Source organism: Leuciscus leuciscus, assembly GCF_965113295.1.
Source record: "Leuciscus leuciscus genome assembly, chromosome: 20".
In the NCBI taxonomy this organism is placed as follows: Eukaryota; Metazoa; Chordata; class Actinopteri; order Cypriniformes; family Leuciscidae; genus Leuciscus; species Leuciscus leuciscus.
The window spans coordinates 6,634,734-6,662,317 of NC_138744.1; the positions used below are offsets into that span (position 1 = coordinate 6,634,734).

Here is a 27,584-nt window from a genome sequence, read left to right on the forward strand (position 1 = left end):
TTTACCACAGAAAATATATTTGACTTGTTCCTCATTTGTATTTATAAAGCAAGCAAGCAAGAAACATGGTTACTGTAAGGCACACATCCTGCAAGTAACGGGCCATGCACTTTAGACATTTAAAAAGGTCAAGTATTTTTTTCACCCGCAAAAAAATTGTTTCAAGCCAGTTATTTATATATTTTGCTGTAATGTGTCAATAGGAAATATCAGTTTACATTTCCAAGCATTCATTTTGCCACTGTAGTAATCCAGTGAGAGTTGTGTATGCACAAGGAGTCTGACAACACCCAACACACTCCATGGAGATCTGATCTCACCTTCATCGAGTCCATCTGGGATTACATGAAGAAACAGAAACAACTGAGACAGACTAAATCCAGAAGAACTGCAGTGACAACGTCCCCAAGACGCTTGAAGAAACCTTCCTGCAACCGTGAAATGTTTTAGACACTTCACTTGTGTAAAAATACTGTTAAGTGAGGAAGCTTTCAAAAATAATTATATATATTTTTATTTACATAATTTTATTTATTAGTTAATTTCTATTAACTAATACTTATTAATATTTGGTGTGACCACCTTTTGTATTTAAAACAGCTTTTGTCTTCTGTACACTTTTCAGGTATTTTTGCGGCTCCTTTAAGCGTCTTGGAGACGTTGCCACAGTTATTCTGGGTTTAGTCATGTCTCCGTTTTTTCTGTTCATGTAATCACAGACAGACTCTCTGGTGAGATGTGGAGCGCACCGGCTGTTGTCAGACTCCTTGTGCATGCAAAAAATCTCACTGGATTATTACAATTAATGGCTAAATGAATGTTTGGAAATGTAAACGGATATTTCCTACTGACACACCACAGCAAAAGATATAAATAACTGGCGTAAAACCATTTTTCTGGGTGAAAATACGTGCCTAAGACTTTTACACAGTACTGTATATTAAAATAGAAAACTGTCCATTTAAATTGTGATAATTTCACAATATTACTGTTTTTACTGGTATAGAGATATACATTTCTATTTACTATATATCAAATATTATAAGATATTTATAGATTTATAAATGCTGTCAATAGAGTTGATCCCAAAACATTCTTTCAATGCAAATGTAATGATTAGTTCCCTAGTAAATTGGCATCTTTCAATCTACTCTAGAATTACAGCCTAGTAACTGTTTCGTTCATGCATATGTATAAACACCATGCTTGCTAGTTATAATTATGGTGAATTTGTCCAGTTAAAACACAGAAGTATTTCCAGGGACCAAATTAAACAGACAGTTCTAAAACACTGTCATTATGTGAGGTTCGAGTCCTTTTCATGAATAACAGGAAGATGATAGAGTGACAGAAAAAAGAGGAGCGCTCTTGGCAGTGGAGAGATGGAGGTGGGGCTCTCTCTGAGCCGTCTGGCTCTTGTACGCATGACATCACTATTACCCAGTAGGAGTGTTCCGCCTTTTCTGGTGATGTCACTGCTGCCCAATCAGAAGCCGCTGTTTTGATGCTGCAGTGAAGACTGTCAGCCAGTGAAAAGACGAGCTTAGAGAGCGAAAGGTGTTTTATGCATGCCACATGAACAGCTGTGCCCTTGTCCTTCTCATCTACCAACCAGTTTCACTGACCTAGTTCTTTTTGTTGTGTTGCTCAGCCATTTCAAAGACTATAGCTCTGAATTCGAGCCTATTGTGGTGTTTTAAGAGATTCTGGATATTGTTAAGCAAGCGTTTATTTATTTATTACCTTACTAGAACTTTAAACCATACATTTATTCAAAACACAATCCTTGTTAGTCTGAAAACAATACATTTTTATGGGTATCAGTTCAGTTATAACCCTTGTAATGATTCAGACAGACATGAATGAGTATTACAGTATGAATCATTTACATGTGATGATCATGAAACAACCGTGTTTTTGGAGAAGCCACACTTCCTTTATTTGTAGACAGAACTGCTAATCTGAAGTTCAAGAGGTAAAGCCTGTTTATTGCTCACTTGCATGAATCGTTTCCGCTGACTGTAAAATTGGCCTTGTTTGTTTAGCAACGTCTGTAGGTTGTTTCTCTGTCCAAAATCAATGCAGATTCCTGACATGCAAGTTTGCACAACAACATGAACGTTCTAGGTTTGCCACCAACATTATAGCTCCAATTAATTGTAAATAGCATTGTTTGTTAAAAAGATTATTTTATCTATTGCCTCCTAATGTGGCAAACATAACCAGGTTTATAATTTAAGCCTGTAACACCCTCTGTGCAACCAATGCTTTTTGAGTTCTCCTTCATTGCCTGAGGTTCACTCTGTTTACATCGGCTGCTTCTTAAGTCTGAAGATTTCATTTGTCTAAGCCTCTTTGGAGTGCTTTGGCCCGCTTTGGCCCTTTCTGACCATGATGTGCTTGGGGTGACATATGTTCCTATAAACTTGTTGAGATCCTTTTAGGATCACAACACATTTAAAGCTCTGTTTCCAGAGACATGTGATTGCAGAAATAGATTGACTTGCTTTGAGCTTCAAACCCTCAATCCAGGTGATAATTGCACAGGCTGAGCATTGTCTGAGTTTGATCAATGCTACTAAAGCCTCAGAAGTGAAAGATTGAGTGACACTGATCACCCATGAGAACACTTGTACATTGTTGACTTGCATCTGTACTGCAATCTACCGTATATTAAAAAAAAAGTTGTGCATTGCTAAATTTGCACTGTTGAGAGAAAACAAAACGCAGATAAGTCACATCAGTGTATAAAGATAAAATCGTTCTAAATATAAAAGAATAGCAGAGTAAACGCCACAACTATAAAGATAACGGCAATCACTTTCAGAACTGTTTCCAGCTGATGAAAGATTAAAACATTGACAGCAAAAAGCATGAGCATTTAAAGCGACGGAAGACAAAACTGGCAGTGCGCTTAGAATAAAGTTAAACAGAACAATATTGGAACAATAATGGATGCTAATATAGTTATCGTTATAGTTATATTTCTTGGTGTGAACCAAGTCACATTTTATTATTATATTCAGAAAAAAATTTCAAATACTGGAAAAGCGAAATGTTAACAAACATTATAAGCATATTTGAGTTCCCTCACTCCACAACAAAAAAGTATTAAACTAATTTATTTAAAGCTAAAATGAAACTACACCGCATGTAGAAAATGCACTATACAAATAAACTCGGGATCATGGATCCCTGTCTCTTTTGGCAAAAAAAAGGAAGTTTTGCTTCCTTGAGGTTAACTGCATAATACAAATCATTTGGGAATGTAAACCACAGCATATTTCAGAGTATATATAAAAAAAGGGATTTATATTTCGTAAAATATGGTCTAATGTTTTTAGTGTGACCCCACGGTCGAGGTAAGATGCTTAGAGTAAAATTGTAGCTTTAACATTTAGCAGACACTTTAATCCATAGCAAATAGTAATACAAGTAAAAGTCTACTTAATGCTATATTTGATTTAGAATCATAAGTTTTTGGACACAGAAATCTGTATCTATATGTCTTGGCTTCCCTTAACCCTTCTTACTGAGATTATGGCAGCCTCTCCCTGGAAAACAGATTATGGAGACAGCCAGACCGCTGAGGATTATTATGCAATTTTATGATCATTATTAGTGCATTTAGGGTTAACCAACTTCCCAGTTTCTGATAATCAGAATAATTCCTTTAATTTGAATGACTTTGTATCCTTGCCAACTCCAGGTGTCCAGGCCACCAGCAAAGCATTTCAATCCAGTTTTATTGACTCAAGTGCTTCCACATAAACTCTAAGCATAATCCCCAATGTGTTGGCTCTGCTGTGTGGTGGTAAAGAGAGGGCCACTGCCTCAAACGGTGTTGATTCCCTCCTCCACACAGAACAGCCTCTTTTCTCCTCCCCCCTCCCCCTCTTACCCAGTGTGTAGGTTGCTTTAGGATAACCGGAGCGCTCATGGTGGAGACCGCGGTGGTCGTTGCGTTTTAGAGGGGGTCTGGTACCTCGTTTGGGATGGGGATGTTGAACGATCGCGTTCTGTTGGACTAGAACGGGCAGCGGATGAACAGAAGACGCGGTGTCTCCAATGTATTCGGCTTGTTAATCTGAATGTATCGTCTGTTATGTCGGCGCAGTGCCATATTGAGAGGCTACTGTAAAATAAACGTGGGCATCACGCATTGATTTGAGAAAACACCCAATGACATGTTCGAGTAAGTAGCAAATGGGTTAGTTATTTTATGCAATGCATGCGAATGTTGTATTTGAACAAAACCGTATGCTAATGTTGTTTGACGATTCACTTTTATCAGTTGTTCTTGCATCACAGTGTAATAGTAGGTTAAGGCGTTAACACGCATGCAACTGCGATTGCATCCCCAAACCGCACTGATGACATCGACATTCGTTCTGTTTGATCAGTCCAGTGTGCCCAAATGCACGTTCAGCACTGAGGATTAGATTGGCGCGTGCCGTAGTTTTACTCTGTTGCAGATTTAGCATGCAAATCGCGTTTTCGTCTTACGTTTACTTTATGTAAATTGCATTGGTTTACGCAGTATATATGTCAATAACTGAAGCTCGCGGCATTCGTGTTTTAGCTTCAGCATTACAGCACCCATTCATTCTCTTCTTGACGTTTCCTCAAGCGATTCGTGAACAAGTCTTTCAATTGAATCGGTTCTTTTGAACAAATTGTTCGAACCGGCTCATCAACTGGATAGAATCGATTCAAGCGGTTCTTGAATCAACAAATTGATTCATTCAACTGAGAACCTGTTGTTTCGAACATGCCCGACTCGTAATGACAATCGATGATTGAGCTGAAAGCATTGAGTGGAACAAGATTTAACTAATGGACTAAAACAACACTTTAATAGCCATATATCAGAAATAAGAACACATTTAATGTACTGATAATTAACTTTTTATTACTTGATTGTGACAGTTTTGTCAACACACATGGTTTGCATGTCAATGACATTAGACTCTGATTAAAGTTTTTTTTTTTAACCTTCTTTCTTTTTTTCGCCTAATTTGTTTGTGAAACTTTACATGAAGATTTGATGTAATTTGCTGTCAAAAATATGTTACTGTTAAATAGTTTTCAAAAGGGTTTTACTTTTGGGGGTTTATTCTGGCTTTTGTTAGGATCTTATTAAATTTGCATTGCATGTTGTGTTACTGCTCTGTTGTTTTGTCAGTTTGTCACTGTGCTGACAAGTAAAACAGGAAATTTTAGATTTGAAGCCTACTAGATCAAATAGTTAAATGAATAGTTCACCCATAAATTAAAATTATCCCATGATTTACTCAGCCTCAAGGCATCCTTGGTGTATATGACCATCAGACTAACACAATCGGAGTGACATCTGACGTGGGATGTAGTAGCAGCGTAACCTATGAGAGTAGACACTTCTCGCGGTCCAAACAAATAGGGCTTGGCAACAAACTGAAGCTCCTCTTCTCTTATATCAAAATCCTCCAACATTTCTCTTAAAAATTCTCGTTTTAGACTTCTAAGTCATGACCGGTGTTTTGTTTTGTTTTGCTCTATCCTCTGCACTTCAGTGTTCATCAATACATCATGCTGCTTCGGGTCAGAGTTCACTCTACCTAGAACTAGACTCGCGTACGGCCGTTACCAGAAGTCAGTGATTATAGTTTATATAGTTTATAACGTTTTTCTTACAAAAACCCATTGCTTCGCTCCAGAAGCCCTTTATTAACCCCCTGGAGCCGTATGGATTACTTTTATGATGGATGGATGCGCTTTTTTGCACCATTCACTCCCATTATAAAGCTTGGAAGAGCCAGGATATTTTTTTATATAACTCAGATTGTGCTCGTCTGAGAGATGATAGTCATATTATACACCTAGGATGGCTTGAGGGTGAATAAATCATGGGATAATTTTTATTTCTGGGTGAACTATCCCTTTAAGTGAGAAGTGTGTTCTCTCTCCTGTTCTCTGAAAACTGAAGTTGAATCAAACAGTTATCATTTATTTTGCCTATCAACAAGTATATTGTTATACTTTTCTGTGACACAATGTTCAGATTAGTGGTTGATCAACATGGGTTTTTCAATTAGTGATTCTTAAATTATTACTTTAGGTACTTTCCAAACTTGGATATTTGGTTACATCCCTGCACAATGCCACAGTGCTTTTTTTGTAAGAGTCTGTAGTTACGCTGTGACTCGCCATCTTCTCATCTTGCATCAGGCGTGTCTAATCAATGTCCTGAAGTGTGACTACTGTCTGTTATGGATTTCTATGGTGTTTTTTAAGGTGGTTTCAAAACATTTCTTGCACTGAACATTCAGTTCGAACTAACTGGACTCGCCACTCAAATGCATTATGTACAGGAAAACTTGTGGTCAAGGTTGGCAAAATATATATTTTTAGATGTTTCAAATGTCTTTAAATTAGTTGATTTTCATTAGTGCTATCAAGTATGTATAAAATACATATATAACACAATATATATCCATGAATATATAAAATACAAGTCTTAAATGTTTTGCATGCTTTTTGAAGTTGCAAGTAGGACTGGGTGATTTATTAAATATTCACAATATATTCCTAATGATTTTTTTGGTGACATAAAATTAAGCAACATTGTGAATATATAAATATATATATAGTCAACATTTAAAGTGGATCGTGGATCAAAACCTTTCATCATATACATGTACAAGTTATACATGAATTTTGAACAATACCCGTTCTTGTCTTAGGACAACTTTGATTAACTTTTTTGATCCACTGCAAATGTTGACTAATTATTAGTGCTGGGCAAAGATTAATCGCGATTAATCGCATCCAAAATAAAAGTTTGTGTTTGCATAATATATGTGTGTGTACAGTGTATAATTATTTAATATATATATAAATACACACGTATGCATGTATATATTTAAGATTTTTATTTATTTATATATAAATTATTTATATTTATATATAATATAAATTATTTATAAATGTATATACAGTATATACATGCAAATATTTCTTAAATAAATACATGCATGTGTGTATTTATATATACAATATAATTATACACTGTACACACACATATATTATGCAAACACAAAACTTTTATTTTGGATGCGATTAATCGCGATTAATCTTTGCCCAGCACTACTAATTATATATATATAAATCATTCTTTTTGCTGCATCACCCAACCCTAGTAAGAACAGATGATATTAAGGATTGATTTTGCATGCCTTAAAGCCACTATGACAAAACAGGTCTCATATGTCTGCCATTTAAATGTCTCATCAGACTGATCAAATGCTGGTGAACAGATAAGGCTTTGTGTTTGTGTACAGAAGCCTCTATCTGTGTTGGTACCTTTATTTTACTGGAACAGGAATGGAATGCTTCTATGGAAACGATTGTTATTATAAATACACTCTTCATTCCTGGGCTTCGACCTGAACTTGTAATATAGGACCCATCCTGGACACTCCTTCAGTTTGTTCAGAGTGTGATGGCTCAAATTCTTCTGAATGACAGCTTGATTGTATTTTGAAAGATATTAGAGACTTTAAAGTCGTACTTTAACTTACAACGGATGTTGTAGGCCAGAATCAGTTAGTTGTAATCAATACGTGCTGTTTGGTAAATAGTGGATCAACCTTGTATTATTTGTTGTTTCCTTGTGCACAACCCTGATGCCCTTAAGGGCGGTTGAAGTAGAGTGCTGAAATGCCAGATGACTGTCTGTATCTCCTTTTTGACCTTACTTTTCCTCCGCCTCCAGTACAGCCAGTAACTCTCCGCGCAGCACTCCCGGCAGCTCGCCCTCCTTGCGCCGTCGTGTTCTGGGAGGCAGAGCCAGCGAAGGGGAGACAGGTGTGGACAGAAGTGTTGGATGTTCAGACAGTCCCCTGCCTCCTACTCCCTCCTCATCAACCTCTTCATACCCGCTCACGGCCCGCCACTTCACTCGCAATGCCAAGGTAAGCCACATTCTCGGCCGGTGAGATTGTTGGTCATCTCTCATGTCTGATACGACTAGCGCTCGCTCTTCCAGCCTCATGCTGAGCGCAGGAAGAATGGTAGTGTTGCAAACAGTTATTTAGAAATTGTTCTTAAAAAATGTATTAAACAGATTATAGTTAACGTGCACGTAAAACAACATTCAAAACCCACTTTGCTTCTGTAATATGGCTTATTTCTGAGGGAAGCATTAGGCGGGACTTGTTATTATCCACTACCAGTCAAAAGTTTGCATAAATGTTATTTTTGAATGTTTTTGAAAGAAGTCTCTTATGCCCACCAATGCTGCATTTATTTAATAAAAAATGCAGTAAAAACTAATACTGTGAAATATTATTAATACTATTTAAAATGACTGTTTCAGAAGTAATTCTGATATGCGGATTTAGTGCTCAGTAAATATTTCTTATTATTGCCAAATTGGCACAATAAGACCAAAACATTTTTAAAGAAAGTGAATAGTGTCCATTTTGATTGTTTTGTTGAGAAAGAGTGTAAATTAAGACCTTCATTCATCTTTTCCTCTCTGTTTCAGAAAATGCAGAGCTGGTATAATGTAAGTATCCTGGGGTCTTCAGAAGTTCATGCCTCAGTGTTTTGTGCTTTAGCTGACCGTGCTGGTTCCCTCCACTCACATCTCACTCTGGTATATAGGTGCTCAGCCCCACGTACAAACAGAGGAATGAAGACTTTCGTAAACTCTTTAAAAAGCTGCCTGATACAGAGCGTCTCATAGTGGGTGAGTTTTACTACTTCATGAGTAAAGCAAGCAGAATGTAATGAGTGATATTATGTTAACTCTAGCACAGTCCTTGGAGTGATTATCTGATGATCACATGGCCTTTGGTTGTGTTTATTTTATTTTTATGTCTAGATTACTCATGCGCACTGCAGAAGGACATACTGCTCCAGGGCCGTCTTTACCTGTCTGAGAACTGGCTCTGCTTTTATAGTAATATCTTCCGATGGGAGACAACGGTAATCCTCACATTAACTAGTGCTCCAACAACGACTCAATAATGAAAATAATCAAAAATAAATTTCCTTGTGGATAAACTTCAAGAATTTCATTGAGAATGCACATGAATGTACGGAAGCTTGTTTCCGCCACAGAATAAAACATTTTAAAAGATAATTGTGACTTTTTATCTCACAATTGCGAGTTTACATCTCGCAATTCTGACTTTATTTCACGCAATTCTGACTTTATATCTCGCAATTCTGAGAAATAAAGTCAGAATTGCGTGAAATAAAGTCGCAATTGCGTGTTATAAAGTCAGAATTGCGAGATATAAAGTCAGAATTGCTTGAAATAAAGTCGCAATTGTGTGTTATAAAGTCAGAATTTTGAGTTATAAAGTCAGAATTGCTTGAAATAAAGTCGCAATTGTGTTATAAAGTCAGAATTGCGAGATATAAAGTCAGAATTGCTTGAAATAAAGTCGCAATTGTGTTATAAAGTCAGAATTTTGAGTTATAAAGTCAGAATTGCTTGAAATAAAGTCGCAATTGTGTGTTATAAACTCAGAATTGCGAGATATAAAGTCAGAATTGCTTGAAATAAAGTCGCAATTGTGTGTTATAAAGTCAGAATTGTGAGTTATAAAGTCAGAATTCTGACTTTATAACACATAATTGCGAGTTTATATCTCGCAATTCTGACATCTTTCCTCAGAATTGTGAGATATAAACTCAGAATTGTGAGATATAAAGTCCAATTCTAAGGGAAAAAAAAGATGGACTTTTGTAACAATTTTTTTTTACCTCAGAGTTTATATCTCACAATTCTGACTTTATAACACGCAATTGCGACTTTATATCATGCAATTCTGACTTTATATCTCCCAATTGCGTATTATAAAGTCAGAATAGCGTGATATAAAGTCGCAATTGCGAGAAAAAAAGTCAGAATTCTGACTTTATAAGACGCAATTGCGACTTTATTTCATGCAATTCTGACTTTATATGTAAACTCGCAATTTTGAGATAAAAAGTCGCAATTATCTTTTAAAATGTTTTATTCTGTGGAGAAACAAGCTTCCATATGAATGTCAGTCAAATGGGGTAAAAAAAAAAAGAAAGATGCATATTTGTTTGGATCAAAACAATATTGGTTGTTTAAAAGTATTGTTTTAAGGGAATTAAAGATAAAATAAAAAAAATTAAATAAAGAGTACTCTTACATAAAAAATAATTTGTAAGTAATCATACCTGGGGGCCCGTTCTTCGTACATGGATTACCAAGTTATGTGGATTTTACTGTTGATGATTTGACATGAACCGCACATTAATTTGAATTGTGACAGCTATTATGCGGGTGGCTTGATGCTGTGCAGGAGATGCAGATAACCTTCTTTTTTTTTTAATAACTCAAAGTGAAAAATTCTTTTAGATTAGAAATATGTTCTTGACATTTAAGAAACTTTATACCTTTAAGAGACTTTATGCTTTATAGCAAATCCGCTTCACGTGTAAAATTAAATGAATTGTTAATTACAATATGCTACTCTTGACACTGAAAAAAGTGTAAATCCTGTACAAATACTAGAAACCGTGAAAAATGGAAATAATTGGGAATCGTGTAACAAACATTTACACATTTAATTTATGTATTAGAACTTTTATGTAATTTTGCCTGTTTGGCTGTTTCCTCTTTTAATTATATGATGTCATTCCGTTGCCGTTTTGATGCCAGCCAATCGCTGCATTGTTGATCATGGTTTCGAGTATCGATATATATCTGCCCTTTCCAATGAATGCAAGAAAGCACAGTAATCTTAGACAACTTATTCCAGATTTTGTTTTTATCAAATCAGCCAGAAATCAATTATCACGATTATAATATCTGGCATCTGTCAAATCAACTCAGAAGTATTAAGCGAGGTACGAAGAATGGACCCCAGGTAAAAGTCAATGTAAATTATGATTAAAATGCGTATCTTATATATGTATATAAATAATTTTTTGCACACAATATATTGTATATATTAAACACTACTGTTAAAAAGTTTGGGGTCTGTAAGATGTGTAAGAGAATGTTTTTGAAAGAAGTTTCTTATGCTCACCAAGGCTGCTTTGACTTGATAAAAAATATAGTAAAAATGGTAATATTGTGAAATATTTTTACTGTTCAAAATAACTCTATTTTTATTTTTATATATTTTATAACGTAATTTATTCCTGTGAAGCAAAGCAACATTTTCAGCATCCTTACTCCAGCCTTTTCTTTTTAATGTTAAAAACACTTGTGCTGTTTAATATTTTGGTATAAACCCTAATAAATAAAAGTTCAAAAGAATTGCATTTATTTGAAATGGAAATGTTATGTAACATTATAAATGTCTTTACTGTCACTTTTGATCAATTTAATGCATCCTTGCTGAATAAAAGTATTAATTGAAATTTGAGCTGTAGAGTATATACTGAAATTTGCATATTTGGAATATCTGATTAATTCAAAAATAATCAACATATTAATTGATTTTAAAAATAATTATTTGTTGAACAAACCATTTGTGCGACCTCTGCTTTGGACAGTTGACTCAGGCAAACCGTATTTGTAAATCCTTAATATTCTTTCTCCCTCTTTGTATCTCCAGATAACCATACTGCTGAAAGATGTGACCAGTCTGACCAAGGAGAAGACAGCCAAGCTCATCCCTAACGCCATCCAGATTAGCACTGAACACGAGAAGGTACCGTGCTGCAGACATCGGATATGCATGCTAAAATTACCATTAAAGGATTTCTTTTGTTAGCTCCATTTTGAAACTCCCAAGCCAATAAATAATCTGCCTTTGATTAAAATTCCGATCTTACATATTTGTCAGCACTTCTTCACATCATTCGGGGCAAGGGATCGCAGCTACATGATGATCTTCAGACTATGGCAGAATGCACTGATGGATAAGGTAAGAATTGCACTAGTGCACATTTTATTTGTGTATTATAAGACCTAGCCATAAGACATAAACCTCCTGTCAGAATGTGCGCTGTGTATTTGTCAGTGTAGAAAGTTTCATATGGCAGGCGACCAACATCGCTTGGCCATCGGCCATAATAATTAGCATTTGGCAAGATGCAGGTGCTGACTGTACTGATGCATTGCAATATTCAGCAAGCTTGTCGGTTAGAATTGAACAATAATAAAAAGCTACTGTAAGCTTATATTGTTTCAACTAACAGTTCAACAACTGCTACATTTGCTGAAATCTTTTCCTCTGCTGTAAGTTTTAGTTAAAAATATAGTAAAAAAAAAATCTGCCAAACATAAAAATAACTCAAAACTTTATTATTTTTTAGATCATATGCATTGTTCCAAATTGTATTTATTTTACGTGATTTTTTTATTTTTATAAATAAAGTAGTTAAATAATATCTGTAATTAAAATAATGTTATTAAAATATAATCAAGATGAAAATAGTTAATGAAATATACTATTTCACACAGTTTTTGTAATGCATTCTTTGTTCTTATTACACTGTTTGCTAAAAGCATTAGCTGGCTAATTCATGTAATTAAATGGCGCTTTAAAGTCTTAAATCAGTCATCACCTCTGCTGCCTCACAGAAATGCTTTTTAAGCAATTTTTAGCCTGTAAGACTCGATCTTCTACTTGAAGTACTGATATTATATTTCTCATCCACAGACTCTGTCTCCTAAGGAGTTATGGCACATCGTTCACCAGTGTTACGGCACTGAGCTGGGGCTCACTAGTGAAGATGATGATTATGTCTCCCCTACTGCTGAACATATGAACGGCCTGCTGTGAGTCCACACTGAGAGGAATCTGTTTATGAAATTTTATTTATGAAATGTACCTGGTAAACACAAGGACAGACAGAAGGTCACTGTGTACCTGTATCTTTATTTTATTTTTAGGTTTTGGTTCAAAAAGGCCACAATTATATACATGACTAGAATTTAAATTGTTTAATACATTTTATTTATTAAAATGTACTTATCTAGATAGATGGGTAGTATATTAGACTTATCTATCTTCACCACATACATATACTCCATATTTTATTTTGTTATTTTTTGTTCAAATAGGCCGTATACTATACATTACTTGAATTATATACAGTTGCAATCGATATTATTATTCACCCCCCATTGCAAATCAGGTTTATTGGCAAAATTGACAGACTTTCAGCTGATTGCAATGAACAGATCAAACAAAAGTCATTGAAATAGCGCAACACAACAAATTACATTTTTGCAGCTTGGCTTCAATAAATAATCAGGGTGTTCTGTACATTAGACTATGTCTAGTTGCAAAAAATGTCTCCTTTAACAAGCCTGACTCTTGCGTCTCACTGTCTCTGTGCTGTAGGCCAGGTGAGGAGCCGGTCTCCGTCACTGACCTGCTGGATCTGGGATCAGTGCCGATGGCTCTGGTGGGCTCCTCTCCACCCTCGTCTGCCTCAATTCTTCCCTGTGCTTCAGGATCTTCACCTCCATCCTCCTCTTCCTCTTCCTGCCAGCCTGTGGAGGTGCCATCTACTCGGGCCACCTTCGAACCTGAGCCCAGTCCAACCGGCTCCCAGAGCTCACTAACCCCATCCATAAACACTGGAACTGCCCTGTCCTCAACCGTAAGTGTCAAGCTACTGTGAAATACCAGTCAGCTTGGTTATGCTCAATTAACATTACAATGGAAGATTTATACACAAAAGGTTGCAAAAATCTATTGATGCATAAATATTTTAGAAATATGCTTCCTGTGTGCATAGTATGCTACTTAGTTTCTGGGTGAATCATTGAGTGTAATTTATTTTCTATTAATCTGTCAACAAATCAGTCTTAATGAGTGCGTTTACATGCTCGTTCTTAAACCGATTATTCTTAATAAGCCGACAACGCGTGTGGTCATGTAAACCCGTTTAACCTTTTTCCTTTATCGGCATATGGTCATAAACGGCTTAATAATAAACCAATCGACAGAGCTAGATTTTTTTTCCCCTTACTCTGATTTCGCCCCGGCATTTAAACAGCTTAACCAGTTCGTTCTGTCGGCTTACTTAAGTGTGCATGTGTGATATGTCACAGGAAAGCGTCCTTACACAGCCTTAAGGGCATCCTGCCACAGCAAGTGTTTCGCAGTAGGGGAAAAGAAATATATCAACTTTTTCTTGACTCAAGAAATGTAAAAAATGCGTTCTCATCTAGTGCAGCCAAAGGACAAGTGGTACAATTCGAGAAACTTCCAATATGAGAGGCGAGCGAGTATCTGCAAGTTTCCTGCTGATATTTTGAAATACGCTGGCGTTTTAATGCTTTATTTAACATAACAACTCACATAAATATAGAATACTCTGAGTTAAATACATGAATGCTTATGTTTTGACATCACCACCAGGAAATAACCTGTTTTTTTAATGCAGTCTTGTAAATGCGGTTTAATTGACCCGCCCCCTATAGTTACTTTTGCTATGTCTGACAAGCCACGTCGCTCTCATGCCCCACCATGTTCTCACGGAGTGAAAAATACATTGCGAAGTGAAAAATACATTGCGGAGCAGAGAGGACACTGACAACACGCTGACAGACAGGACAGACCAGGTTACTTTTTTGAAATGAAGCAAAGTCTCAACTTTCAAATTGTGTCTTTTTAAAAAAAAGAAATTGTAACAATAAAAACCATTTTGCGGCTCTTTAATGTGTCGTGCCAGGTTGTTGATTTGACATGTAAACCGGTAAATCCGGTTATTTCAATAAACTGATTTTTGGTAGTTATCAGCATATTCGTGTGCATGTAAACGTGCTTAAGGATTCATTAGTAAATCTGTTTGTTCACAAATTCACAAAAATCACAAATTAATGAAAAGTCATAGAAATGTATAATCATAATAGAACTGAATCATTATCAGAAAAAAATATTTACACCCATGATAATTTAATTCAGGTTTTTACAGTTTTTGAACAACGTCATGTAGATGTTTTATTGTGAAGTATTGCCTATACTTCTATGACTTGTTATTTTAGTATTATTTATACACTATTATAGTATTTATTAATATTTCATATTTTTAATGTACATTTTTGTTTAAGTTTTCGTTTTTAAAAAAAAATTCTATTTAGTAGGGGTTTAACAATACATTGATATGGATAGATCAAATGACTAATGATACAATGTATCAAAGTGTAAATAAATTATATATATGTATACACACACACACATATATATATATATATATATATATATATATATATATATATGTATATCTATATATCTATATATATATATACATGTGTGTAGATAGATAGTGTTTGTTTATTCTCTTCCTCTCTCCTCTTTTTATAGATCTTGGAAGAAGGTGGGGACAGCCAATCAGAATCAGCCAATCAGTCACTTCAGTCCCCTCTCACTGTCCCACACAGCCTGGGAAACCTCTCCTCATTGGATATGACCAATGATGAGGATCTCCCAACTGACCCCAGCAATTCCTCTGATACTCAAGAAGAGAGTGAGTGAGAGAATTGACCTCAGATTAACAAAAAGATTTTAAACCATTCTCTGTACAGAGCAGATGCATATGTGTTAAGTAGATATGTCCTTGAAAGTTAGACTGGTTCATTTGATCACTTTGACTCTCCACAGGTGAGGTGGAGTCTTTCTGTCCAGACCTCAACGGCCGACTGCATATCAACACGGTTGTTCGCATGAGCGTGGACAAGCTCTACGACCTTCTGTTCTCGGACACTCACTTCATACAGCACCTCTTCTCACAGCGTCACTTCACTGGTCAGTTTATTCTTTTTTTGTAGCCGAGTTTTCCATTCTTGCGACTTCTATATACTTTCATTTTCCAAATTGAATCACTACAGTACTATATTTAATTTAAAATACAAAAATGTGGTAAAAAGACTAGGGAAAAAATTAACTATTAATCTAAATTATAAGGTATTTTAAATAAATATTAAAAATGTATATATGAATGATATTAATTATATTAAAATATTTTGAATTATATAATACAGTTAGTTTGATTTGTGTCTTTTTAATATGTTTCATGAACAGAAAACATTTCTGCTATCTTTTATGTTTTTACATCCCATATTATTCCAACATTAAAGGGTATCTAGCTGGATTAGCTATTCTATATTTACCGACGTTCCTATTATTATGGTTACATCACCTTCTCTGATTGGTGGGTCTCTCATCGGAAGTTCAGCAATTAAAGGTAGGGTAGGTAGTTTTTCGGAGAGGCTACCAATAGAGAGGCTCTTCCAAAATACAGTAGTTATGGCGTGAAAGCAGCATAAGTTCATTGTTTTGGTTCAGGAGGAACTGTAAAAGGAGGTGACTGACATCTGTCTAACTCTTCATAGCATTCAGACCAAATGCAATGATTGGGCGAACATTTTATGGTCCTATGCCTTCCACAGTCATTATATATTATATATGATTGCTATCAAAAACCCCATTATTAAACCCCATAGGAAAATCTCAAAGGAATCATCGGGTGAATTAGACTTCCGGGTTCTGACTTCATACCTGCAGGATTCTATTGATTTCGAATTGTGAAGATTGTGAATGCCATTTTTTTCTTTTCTTCCAGAACCCTACTGTAGTACTCAGTTGCCCTTTAGCATACTTTACTTATTGAAATTCTGCCTCTAGTGGATTGGAGCTCCTGCTAGCATTTTATCTTTGACTGTGTTGATAACTATTCTATGCATGGCCGATTTGTAATTGCCTTTTCCTGCAGTTTTCAGATCCCACGCATCCTCATTTCCCCCCTCCCTTTTTCTCTTTTCATGCTGTTTGTCCTATAGGGGCCTTTGGAGCGGATAATGAGAACTCACTATTTGGTTTCACTATATTCTATAGCATAAAGTACCATGGTCTCATTATTTTTTTCTCTCTTGGTAACTTAATCTACATTGTACAGCAAATAATGTCAAAAATATTCATGATAGATTAAGAGATGATAGCCTCCGCACTACAGTGTGAGAATTGTTTTTCTCTCATGCTGAGCTCTTTGTCTATGTTGTCTGCATGGATAATTGCCCCCTTCTTTGTGCCCCTGCAAGTGCTCTGACTGTAATCACACATCAGTCTTCCTTCCTCTTCTCTAACTGTTCTTTTTCTTCTCTCTCTCTCTCTCTCTCTCTCTCTCTCTCTCTCTCTCTCTCGTGTGATTGGTTCAGATCTCTCTGTGCACGAGTGGCAGCAGGACAGCAGCAGTGGGAACAGCAGTAGAGTTCTGAGTTACACCATCGCCATCAACAACCCGTTGGGCCCAAAAACCGCTCCTGTGGTGGAAACACAGGTGGGTCCACACAGCTCTCTTTCTTTGTTTTTATCTCAGCTGTTCTTCAGTCTCCCTTGTTTTTATTAAAGGGGCAGTTCCCCCCAAAAATTTTAAGCCTGTCATCATTTACTCACCCACATGTTGCTTCAAACCTTGTATGTATTTGTTTTTGCCAAACAAAAAAGAAGCTATTTAGACTTTTTGTACAATGGGTCCAATATGGTTTTGGACTCCATTGTATGAACAATGTTATTTTGTGTTCCACTATTGAAAGAAAGTCATGCAGGTTTGAAACTATGTGAGGGTGAGTAAATGATGACGTAATTTTCATTTTTAGGTGAACACTTTCTTTACATTCCTTTACATTTGAAAGAACAAAGCGACAAAAATGCATACAATTAAAGTAAAGTTTTGACCCTGAAATTTGATGTAACAGACTATTATTATTTTATATCCTAGACTATAATTAACAACATTTTTGCAGGTTAAATACAAGCTCTACTGACATCACAAAAATATTTCTGACTTTTGACAAAAACAATTTCTTTATAGAGATACAGTTACAATGGAAGTCTACGCACTAAGGCATTGCACTAAAATAAGTATTAAAATACACACTTATCTCTGCAATATTTAAACATTATTATGGTCTGGTTTTACAGAAAGGGCTTAAATTAAGCCAGGATTAGGCCTTAGTTCAATTAGGGCATTTAGGTTAAACTTTTATTAATATGCCTTAAAAAAAAGTCCTCTTGAGACAAAACAATGACACTGACATGTTTTAAGATATGACAGGGCAAGTTACTTTCAGTTCAAACAGCTCAAACATGCATTTTATTCTGGGACTATAGGCTTAAGCCTTGTCTGTGAAACCGGGGGTTAGTATGTTAACATCAGTCTAAAATTGCTTACTAAACTTGTGCAGTTATATTTCATATTCAAATCTTGTCATGACCATGTAAACCTGATAAATCTGGTAACTCTCATGATATGCGCAAAGATACCAGAAAAAGAAACACAGGTTTGCTGTGCATGTTTGTGGTTCTGCAGAATTAGTTAAAAAAAATGTATTACATATCAAAATTACTATAAATAATGATGATAAAAATAATAATAACAATTTACTATTGTAATAACACTATTTCACTGTAAAAAACTATGTATTTGTATTTAAAAATACTAATATTTGTGCCTGTCTTAATTTCTTCATTTTCAAACATTAAACCATCACGTTTTTTATTTTGGTGGAAAATCCCAGAAAAAGCCCCCTTTTTTTTTTGTTATTTACATCACAGCATTTGTGATTTGATAATCCCTCTAAGCCATATCTCGGTTGTGGTTTTATTTCAATGAATTGTTCAGCCCTAGTTAATATTAGTTAATGTTGTGCCCTATTCACATGGTTTACTTATTACTAGAAGTTCATCCACCTAGAACCGTAAACCCACCACTAAAACGATTTATCCACTTTTTCAGCTCATGCACACATAAACATAAATGCTTAAGAGAAACAAAACAAGCTTCATATTGCTGCTTTTTAATATTCCCAAATGTTAAAGACTTCCTTTGAAAGTGCATTCATGTAAACACAGTTTTTGTTTTTACAAATTGAGGGACAACAGAACCTTTCCTTTAATGATGGGTTTAAGCAGATGGTGATGTCAGTTTGGTGTATTTTGTCATGTTGCGCAGACTCTCCACAAGAGCAGCTCCCGGGGGGAGTGTCATGTGGTGGACTCAGAGGTCATAACCTCAGGCATCCCCTACCAGGACTACTTCTACACTGTACACAGATACTGCCTCACCTCTGTCAGCAAGCAAAAGAGCCGCCTCAGGTAGAACTTCCTGGCCATTGTAATGCACGTATTGTTATGCTTCAAATGCAAACACCGCTGAGGGGACCCATTGTGTGTGTGTGTGTGTGTGTGTGTGTGTGTGTTTGCAGGGTCTCGTCTAATATCTGCTACAGGAAGCAACCGTGGAGTCTTGTGAAAGCTCTGATAGAGAAGAACACTTGGAGCGGCATTGAAGAGTATTACAGACACATGGGTAAGCAGGTTCTCATCTCAGTGTAAACCTTTAATGCGGCATTGGTGCTAAACATTATCCCCTGCATTCATTGTCAGAGACAGAGGTGTGTAAGTTGGAGACGCTGTTGCAGTCGGAGGTTTCCGTGGTGAGCTCCGGGGAAGTGCCTTCCGCGGACTCCGCCAAGACGCCCCCCGGCCTGCGCAGACGCAAACGCAACTGTCCGAGACGAGCGGGAGAACGGGAGAGAGAAAGGGAGGGAGCGGGAGGAGGAGGCGGGGAGCGGGGCGACCGAGGAATTGGAGATGATCGCGAAAGGAGAGAAGCTGGTGAGTCAGTCGACGGAGGAGCATGAGCTGAATTTCCATGTGAAACACATTGACATCTAGTGGTGGAATGTGGAATTGCTTTTACTGGATTTACTGTAATTTTTCTATATTTTATGCTGATTTCCATAGTTTCCAACCTCAGAAGTATGACTGAGAAAAAATATAATCCATCAAAATAACAGCTCTCTGGTTTAATGATTGAAAGTACGAAAAAATTAAGACAGCCATAATGTTATGTAAAATAAATTATTATAATATTATTATTATTAAATACTACTTTTTATAGTGCAATACTATCTTTGTTGATTTTTTTTTAAATGTAATGAAATAAAACTAATATTTTAATAATTCATAATTAAAGTTATTTTTTAATGAAGACAGCATATTAATGTTCATTTTACTGTTGCTCTTTAAAACAATTTATTCATTGTTGTTATTATTATTATTATTAAATAAAGTTAATCACTATTGATATTGCTAGCAATATGTCTGTATTGATTTGTTTATTAATGATGTAATTGTAATTTAATGGAATAAAACTAATATTTTGAATAATAATATTGAAATATTTTAGAACAGTATAAGATTAACATATCTATTTATGTTTTTTTTTACTGGAATAAACCGGTGAGTTTTCCGTATTTTCCAACCTGAATGAACCACATGAATTGTGTAAATCTGAAATAAAATAATCGAATAAAAAAAGAAATAGAAACTTAATATTATAAATAAATATGTTCCTCTAAAATAACAGCTCTGATTATATAATTGTATCATTTAATAAAATATAAATAATAATTTGAATAATATTAATTAAGAATTCAGGTTTTCCTTCTTTGTTGTAGCTGATCACATGCCTGCTTAATGAGTTCTTCTGCTGTTCTCCAGGTGCTCAATATGTGAAATTAGGCGAGAGGTGGCGAGGCAACAACAGCAGCATCTCCACCATTCTGCTCATTGTGAGCTTCATGTGAGTGTTTTTAGCTTTGGCATTCTGTAAAGATCATTGCCTCTGTGTGCATTTGTGTAATGTCAGCGTTAATGTGAGCTGCTGATGAAATCAAACTCCCTTTAGATGAACAAAATTCAATCTGAGCTCATTGAGGCTGACAGGTTGTCATCACTGCAGTGGCGGCGTCTTTTCTGGTCATGAGGACTTTAAGCTCGGCTCTGATTTCTGAAGATTTGAATGTACCATATTAACTAACACGGTGGACAGCACGTTTTGGTGATGTTTATTTTTAGGACAATGAAAGATCTCTCATCTTTTACTCATTCTCATGTCATTTGAAACACTTTTTCATCTGTGTAACACCAAAAGACATATTTAGCAGAATTTTTTCGCTGCATTTTTCCATACATTTCAATCGGACTGGGGCTTTAAAGCTCATTATTCAGTAAATATTAACTTAAATTAGTATATTTTTCACAGAAAGCTATCATATGGCTTTGGGAAAACTTTGAACCAGTGTTGTTTTTGGCAGCCCTTTTAGTTTTAGTCACATTTTAGTCACTTATAAACTTGATAGTTTTAGTCAAGTTTTAGTCGACGAAAACACAAAAAGGTTTTAGTCAAGTTTTAGTCAATTTTAGTAAAAAAAAAAAAAAAAGTAGTCTTTAACAAATTAATTTAGGTTAAAAAATATTGGAAATGGGCTTAGGTTTGACAGGTTGTAGCAAGTGATGCAATTCGAGTGTTGTAACTCGATTCAATTTGAGCTACTACAACATTACACACAGATAAAGTGGTAACAGTGGAATCACTGTTTTACTCCAAAAAAGCCAGGAATAAAACCATTCTTACTTTGGCAATTGTGGCTTTATTATATAATTAGTTAAATAATAATTTATGTTATAATTTGTTATAATCTAAGTTATATAATAATTATATATTACTTTGTACCAATTAGCCTACTAAACTAATGCTCGGACACACTCGGTCTCTCTCGTGCGCAGACACACTCGGTTTCTCTCGCGCACTGTCGCTCGCTCGCGCAGTTCGTTTCGCTTTTGTCCAGTCCGGCGCCTCATATCGAAGATGTGTGGCGAGTGACTAGCCGCAGCCGCAGGTGTGTTGTTGTTGTGTTGAATCTGGTGCGCGGCATGGCGGCAGCCGGGTGGTGGGCGTACCCAAAACAAGGATAGGAAGCGGCAGCATTGCTGATACTTTTTTTTTTAGCTCAAAACAGACAGATTTCACGCAAAATAGGCAGAAATGACATGCATTATGAACGTCAGACTTATTATCATTTTCGTTCCGTCTCGTCTCGTCAACGAAAACTCGAAAACGTCTCGTCATGTTTTAGTCACCTTAGAGCCATTTTTAGCTAGTCATCGTCGCGTTATCATCATAAAAAAAAGGTGCGTCAACAAAATCATTTCGTCATCGTTGACGAAAACAACATTGCTTTGAACATGGCATACAAGTCATGTAGACAACTTTTAATGGTCATTTTTAGTGCTTAACTGCTCCAGTCCCCATCCACTTTCATTGTATAAAAAGAGCAGCCTGGACATGCTGCTAAACTTTTCCTTTTGCGTTCCACTAAAGAAAAAAAATCAATGTGACATGAAGGATGAGTATATGGTATTAGAAATAATGTTTGAGTAAACTATCCCTATTAACACACTTTTCCATGCATAGTAATATTACACCCCGTTTATAATAACACCAACATCACCTAAGGAGTGTCTCTCTCTCTCTCTCTCTCTCTCTCTCTCTCTCTCTCTCTCTCTCTGTCTCTTTCCATTTCTGTTCCTCCCTTCTTTTGCATACTAATATCTCTCTTTGCTGTTCTTGTCTTTCTCGTCTCGCTTCCTCCTGCGCATAGGATCTGTGTCAGGTAGAGCCTGTCTTTGTGCTTCAAGGAAAACACATATTTTGTAGACACACAATGAGTGCAGACGACTATATTTAAATCTTCTTCTGTCTTCCTCCAGTCTGGTGGTTCTGGTGGCTCTGAACATGATGCTGTTCTACAAACTCTGGGCGCTCGAGCGGGCTGCACATACGCTCGAGACCTGGCACTCATACTCTTTAACTGACAGGTATATTAAAACTATCCGAGTGGCTTACACACATAGTGCTTCTTGGCATGCTGATTCGGGAATGTCTCTGTCCGCAGCCCTCTGCCCCAGACAGCAGGAGAGTGGGCGCAGGTACTGCAGCTCCAGAGGCAGTTCCACCAGAACCAGTTGAACAAATGGCAGCAGATTTTACAGTCTTCTGTCACACTTCTGGATCAGGTGTGTTCCTGAGCTAAACTTTAAACTGAAAAAAAGAAATTAGTATTAATAACATCAGAGTGTGAACATTTATATTACTTTTTTCCGAGATTTTGTCTTGCATCTATACCAGTGATTCTCAACCACGGGTCCGGGGCCCACTTTCTATTTGTGATTTCCAGACCTGGGAAAAAACATGGAAATGAATAAATATATATATATATATATATAAAAAAAAATTAAATTCTAATAATGTCAAACTCAAAAATATTTTATTAGGTCCAAATTATGAGGAGGAAAAAAAAGAAAAAAAATCTAACTTCATTAGTAATTGAAAGTGTAAACTCAGAACATTCAGGTATTGAAACTTATGGAATTTAATTTAATTAAATATGATATATATATATATATATATATATATATTAAAATTTCCACTCGTAGTTTCTGTAAAGGAAAACTGTAATGACAAAGCTGCTATTTTTCCAGAAATTCCAGAAATGGTTCCCTTCGAAAACTGTAATGACAATAGCTTCCATCCATTTATTTTTATGCGCATTTTGGGATATCACGTAAAAAACTGGATGGAAATGCCAAAATGCACTCAAAAAACATGCTCTCAAATGAGGCAGATAAAAAAAAAATGTATCCGATAAGAAGACGTGCGCAAACACTACAATGGAAACACATTTCAGAATCTCATGTATAATCCTCTTAGAATATTTAGCTTATTGTCTTTATACTTGTGAATGTTCTGTTCTTTAGTGTGAAAAAAGCTGGAGAAAGATACATTTTAATGAAAGGTTATAAAAACAAACTTTAGTTCCTGCTGAATTTTTTTATTAAACCAGTCTAAGCTGCCATGTCTCTCTGAAGTGCCCAAAACCACTTAAAAAAAAAAAAGCAGACCTGCATGACCAGGTGTAACCGGTCCTGTTCGACCCGCTCCGAGTGGGATTTGAACCGGGGTCTCTGGCGTGATAACAAGGAGACTCAAGACTGCAGTCTCTAGCATCGGCTGCTAGCGGGCCTCTTGAGGCCAAGGCAGTGAGGTTTACACGCACAGCCTAGGTTACACAGGCTGGGACAACAAACCAGTTTAGGCTTATGATATTAGGTTTTCTTTATGATAAATAATGTAGGGGCCTTTATTATGAAAGTAAAAAGGGTTGATTTTGATTTCAAATGGTTCTCCCTCTCTAATGCAGATGAAACAGTCTCTGGAGAAGCTCCACGGAGGAATGATCACACCAGAGGTGCAGCAGGAGTCCGATCCAGCACCAGACACACTGACGGATCAGTGAAGAGCATACGGTATAACCCCTTCACACAACCGTTTACTGACTCTGGGCCCTGTGACATAAATCATGGACAGGAGACGGTGCTCTACTCAGTGACATCAACGTTGGGATTTATATGGGTAGCTTTTAGGTTACCCAAGTGCCCCAGCAAGCAGCTACAAGACTATAAACTAACTCAAATCCTCTATCAATCTGATTCTGAACACCATGAACTCTGGGACCGAAGCAATAACACGCACGTACGGGAGCATCTGTGACTTTCAGCTGTGCTGCATCTTGAGCCGTTTTGGTCCGTACTGAGTGTCTGAGGAAGCTCAATGTGAGCTTGTAGAAAACAAGCTCATCTTGGACCTTTTTTTTTTTTTTTTTTTTTTTTTTTTTTTAAGAGATGCATTTGAGATTTCAAAGAGGGAAGTGTCTTTCTCTTTTTTAGGAGGTTTGAAATCAACCTCCAGTCTGCTCCGAGGGACCTCTCAACTTGTCTTTTCACGACAAACGTATTTTTGTGTTTTCATGGAAAAGAAATTTCATCTTCTCTTCTGTTTTGTCATTGTTTGGATGATTTCAGAGCTGTTGCTGCAACTTGTTGAAAGTGTGTCAGACCATTACAGTATTTATTTAATAGACTTGAATTACAGTCTAACATCATTGTGTTTCTGCTCAAACGAGGACCAGTGTAGAAATGGGTGGAACGAGTGGTATGAATATGAATTTCCATTTTAGCAATAATCACGTGGAAAAATCGTAATGACAATTAGAAGTTAATGTACAAGTAAAATGTGCAGCTGTTAAGATAAGAGTATCAAAGTGACGATTGTTTTTACACACTGTTACAATTTTAACCATTGCTTCTTTCTCCCTAATGTTTCAGTTATTATTTTTGTTTTAAATCCCTGTGTATTTATAACTTAGGGGTGAGAGGAGCTGTTTCATGTAGTCGAGGTGTCGGGAAACTTGTAGAGTTTCACTGGAATCAAACTTGAAGTGTTCAGAGTTACTGTTAGCTCGAGCAGCTGAACACACACACACACACACAGATTGGAGGACTTCAGTCGTTCCTGGGACTGGACGTTTAGGACCAAGCAGAACTCAAGGTCAGGAGGGAGTATGTGATGTACATTTCACTCAACACTGTGGGCGAATCTCACATAGAACATGTCCATGTGTTTCACCTCAAAATCAAAAGAAAAAAAGAAGTATATATATATTAGACGTATATTTGCTTTGTTACAATTTCCTGACAATTAAGCACCCCTCAATTACTGTGAAATGAAAATACATTTTGTTAATTTTTTTTTTATGAATTATTTTTCTAAATTAAAATAAGCATTATTTAAAAGCAAGCAGTAAAACAAATACTGCCAAGTGGTATAAATAACAATAATATATAAATATATTAATAATCTTAGGTAATTTGACATTATGAAAATATTGTCACAATGCAAAATATTTATTTTTTCTATTGATTTTAATTTGAAATTCTTGACAGGCTTGGTGAGATTCACCTATGAGTTGATTTTTTTTTTTTTTTTTTTTTTTTCTCTCTCTCTCTCTCTCTCTCTCTCTCTCTGTTTTATGTTTGATTATTTCATTTGGACGGTCTGTTACTGATGATTTTTTTGTCCTGCCCTTCAGCCTCAGTGATCTCTCCCTCCTCTGAGTGTGTTATCAGAGTGTCTGTATGTCTGCGGGCGCTGCTGTGCAAAGCCCTTTCTGAGTGATGAAAGCATGTGCTATTTATTCGGGTCAGGGAGGGAGAGAGCGAAGGTGGGATGTATTGTATAGACACGATTGTAAAGATGGCTTGTGACAGTCAGAAATGCATAATAAAATGCCAAAAAAAGTGACAATTTGTGTGTATTACTATTTGGAATATAATTTCCTTTAACCTCTGTGTGTATATACTTATGTTTGTGGACGGTAAATGTTTTTTTTTTTTCATTTGTATGAAAGATCTTATGCTCACAAGACTGGATTTATTTAGATAAAATACAGTAAAAACAGTCAATTTAATAATAGTAAAACAAAAGTTACAAAATAGCTGATTTCTATTTTAATATATTTAAAAAAATATATATTATTCAGAGATTTTTCACACAAGATCCTTTTGAAATGTTAAAAACATTCTTGACCCCAAACGGTAAAAACAGCAGACATTCAGAAAAAGAGATGTGTATATATTTTTTAAAAGACCAGCTGTATTTTTTTTATTAATTTTATTTCATACTATCATGTCTTGTCATCATTTATTTGGCAAGTAACATTTTCACTTCAACATGAAATGCATCCTGGAAGTGTCGAGGCTGTGAAGTTGTGTGCATATACTGTACAGACTCCCACAGAGGTGCAGACATTGTCAGATAGTGACATCGAAGTGTTAGTATGATACCATCTATGTTTTAGTAATCACAGGACTAAAAGCATATGTGGTCAAGTTAAAGTTTTGCGCGTTTATGACGGTGTTCATAAAAGTGCATTTAAAATCATGCAGTAGAAATCTACCAACCTACGAATGAAAGATATAAAAGTAAGAAAGCCAGAGCTAAGAAGTCTCAAGAATGTTCATTCATACATAAAAGGCAGTGAGACTGTCGCAGTGTAATGCTGCCCTCTGTAGTCACTACCCGAAATTGGCTACCAAGAGGGAGAGGAAAGACTGGAAGTTTTTTTTTTCGCACTTGTGAATGAATACAATTGATTCCTGCTTTCCCAATCCGTTTTCTTTCGAAATCATCATGCATTAAGAGCCAGAGGCTTGCGCATCCGTCCTTTCTGAGTCATTCTCAATCGAGTTCATGCAGCCCTTGATTATCTTGTCAGCAAAGACAAAACGAAAAGCGGAGGGATGATCAGGTCAACATTAGAAACAATTAATAGCACAGATCCTATACGGCACATTCTTGATATATTTAATTATCACGTTAGTTTCGGTAGCTGATCTAGACTATGAAATTTTAGACAACAATGTACTTCACGTCTATGATTATAAATTATATGTGACATTCATTTGCCTTGCATTTATTTCTTTTAAGAGAACGATTTGAATAGCTTTATATGCTACTGGCAATGTCTGCTTTTCACAATGAACGGATATTTTGTGCTTTATGGTGCTAAATATATTTACTGTTTCACACCAAGACAGTAAAGACTAAATACAGAGAGCTGGTGTACTGTTTTGTAAATGAAAAGAACAATTTAAATGTACACTATGTAACTTTTTTGTTCAAAATTAACATTTAAATAAGTCACATCATCAATACTTCTTCCAAAACACCTTACCCTAATTCATTATACTTAATCTCTTCGTCCCGTGAAGAGGACAGGGTTTTTGACCTATACTGGGACCAGCCACCCGGGGGCGATCAAAACGTTTTGGCTTCACTTTTCAGGACTTGTGTGGCACTCTTGGTGTAAACAGAGCCTAAACTCAACCTTAACAAATACCCAACCC

General features: G+C 36.0%; 1 protein-coding gene across 5 annotated transcripts in view; it reads left to right on the plus strand.

The window, feature by feature from the left end:
• gramd1a (GRAM domain containing 1A) overlaps nt 1-25,983 on the plus strand; it is a 32,007-nt gene extending 6,024 nt beyond the window's left edge. For 4 of the 5 annotated variants that reach the window (XM_082148873.1, XM_082148877.1, XM_082148874.1 and 1 more), the window contains 18 exons: nt 7,754-7,952; nt 8,528-8,548; nt 8,647-8,731; nt 8,867-8,970; nt 11,592-11,687; nt 11,823-11,903; nt 12,642-12,760; nt 13,329-13,590; nt 15,300-15,462; nt 15,597-15,740; nt 17,150-17,271; nt 18,946-19,088; nt 19,199-19,302; nt 19,380-19,610; nt 20,499-20,580; nt 22,551-22,658; nt 22,736-22,856; nt 24,041-25,983. In XM_082148873.1, the coding sequence (XP_082004999.1) occupies nt 7,754-7,952; nt 8,528-8,548; nt 8,647-8,731; nt 8,867-8,970; nt 11,592-11,687; nt 11,823-11,903; nt 12,642-12,760; nt 13,329-13,590; nt 15,300-15,462; nt 15,597-15,740; nt 17,150-17,271; nt 18,946-19,088; nt 19,199-19,302; nt 19,380-19,610; nt 20,499-20,580; nt 22,551-22,658; nt 22,736-22,856; nt 24,041-24,136 (2,281 nt within the window). In that variant the 3' untranslated portion in view covers nt 24,137-25,983. Of the gene's footprint in view, nt 1-3,059; nt 4,196-7,753; nt 7,953-8,527; nt 8,549-8,646; nt 8,732-8,866; nt 8,971-11,591; nt 11,688-11,822; nt 11,904-12,641; nt 12,761-13,328; nt 13,591-15,299; nt 15,463-15,596; nt 15,741-17,149; nt 17,272-18,945; nt 19,089-19,198; nt 19,303-19,379; nt 19,611-20,498; nt 20,581-22,550; nt 22,659-22,735; nt 22,857-24,040 lie in introns of those variants that run through there. The other variant, XM_082148876.1, reaches the window with a different exon arrangement.
• The last annotated feature ends 1,601 nt before the right edge of the window (nt 25,984-27,584 follow it).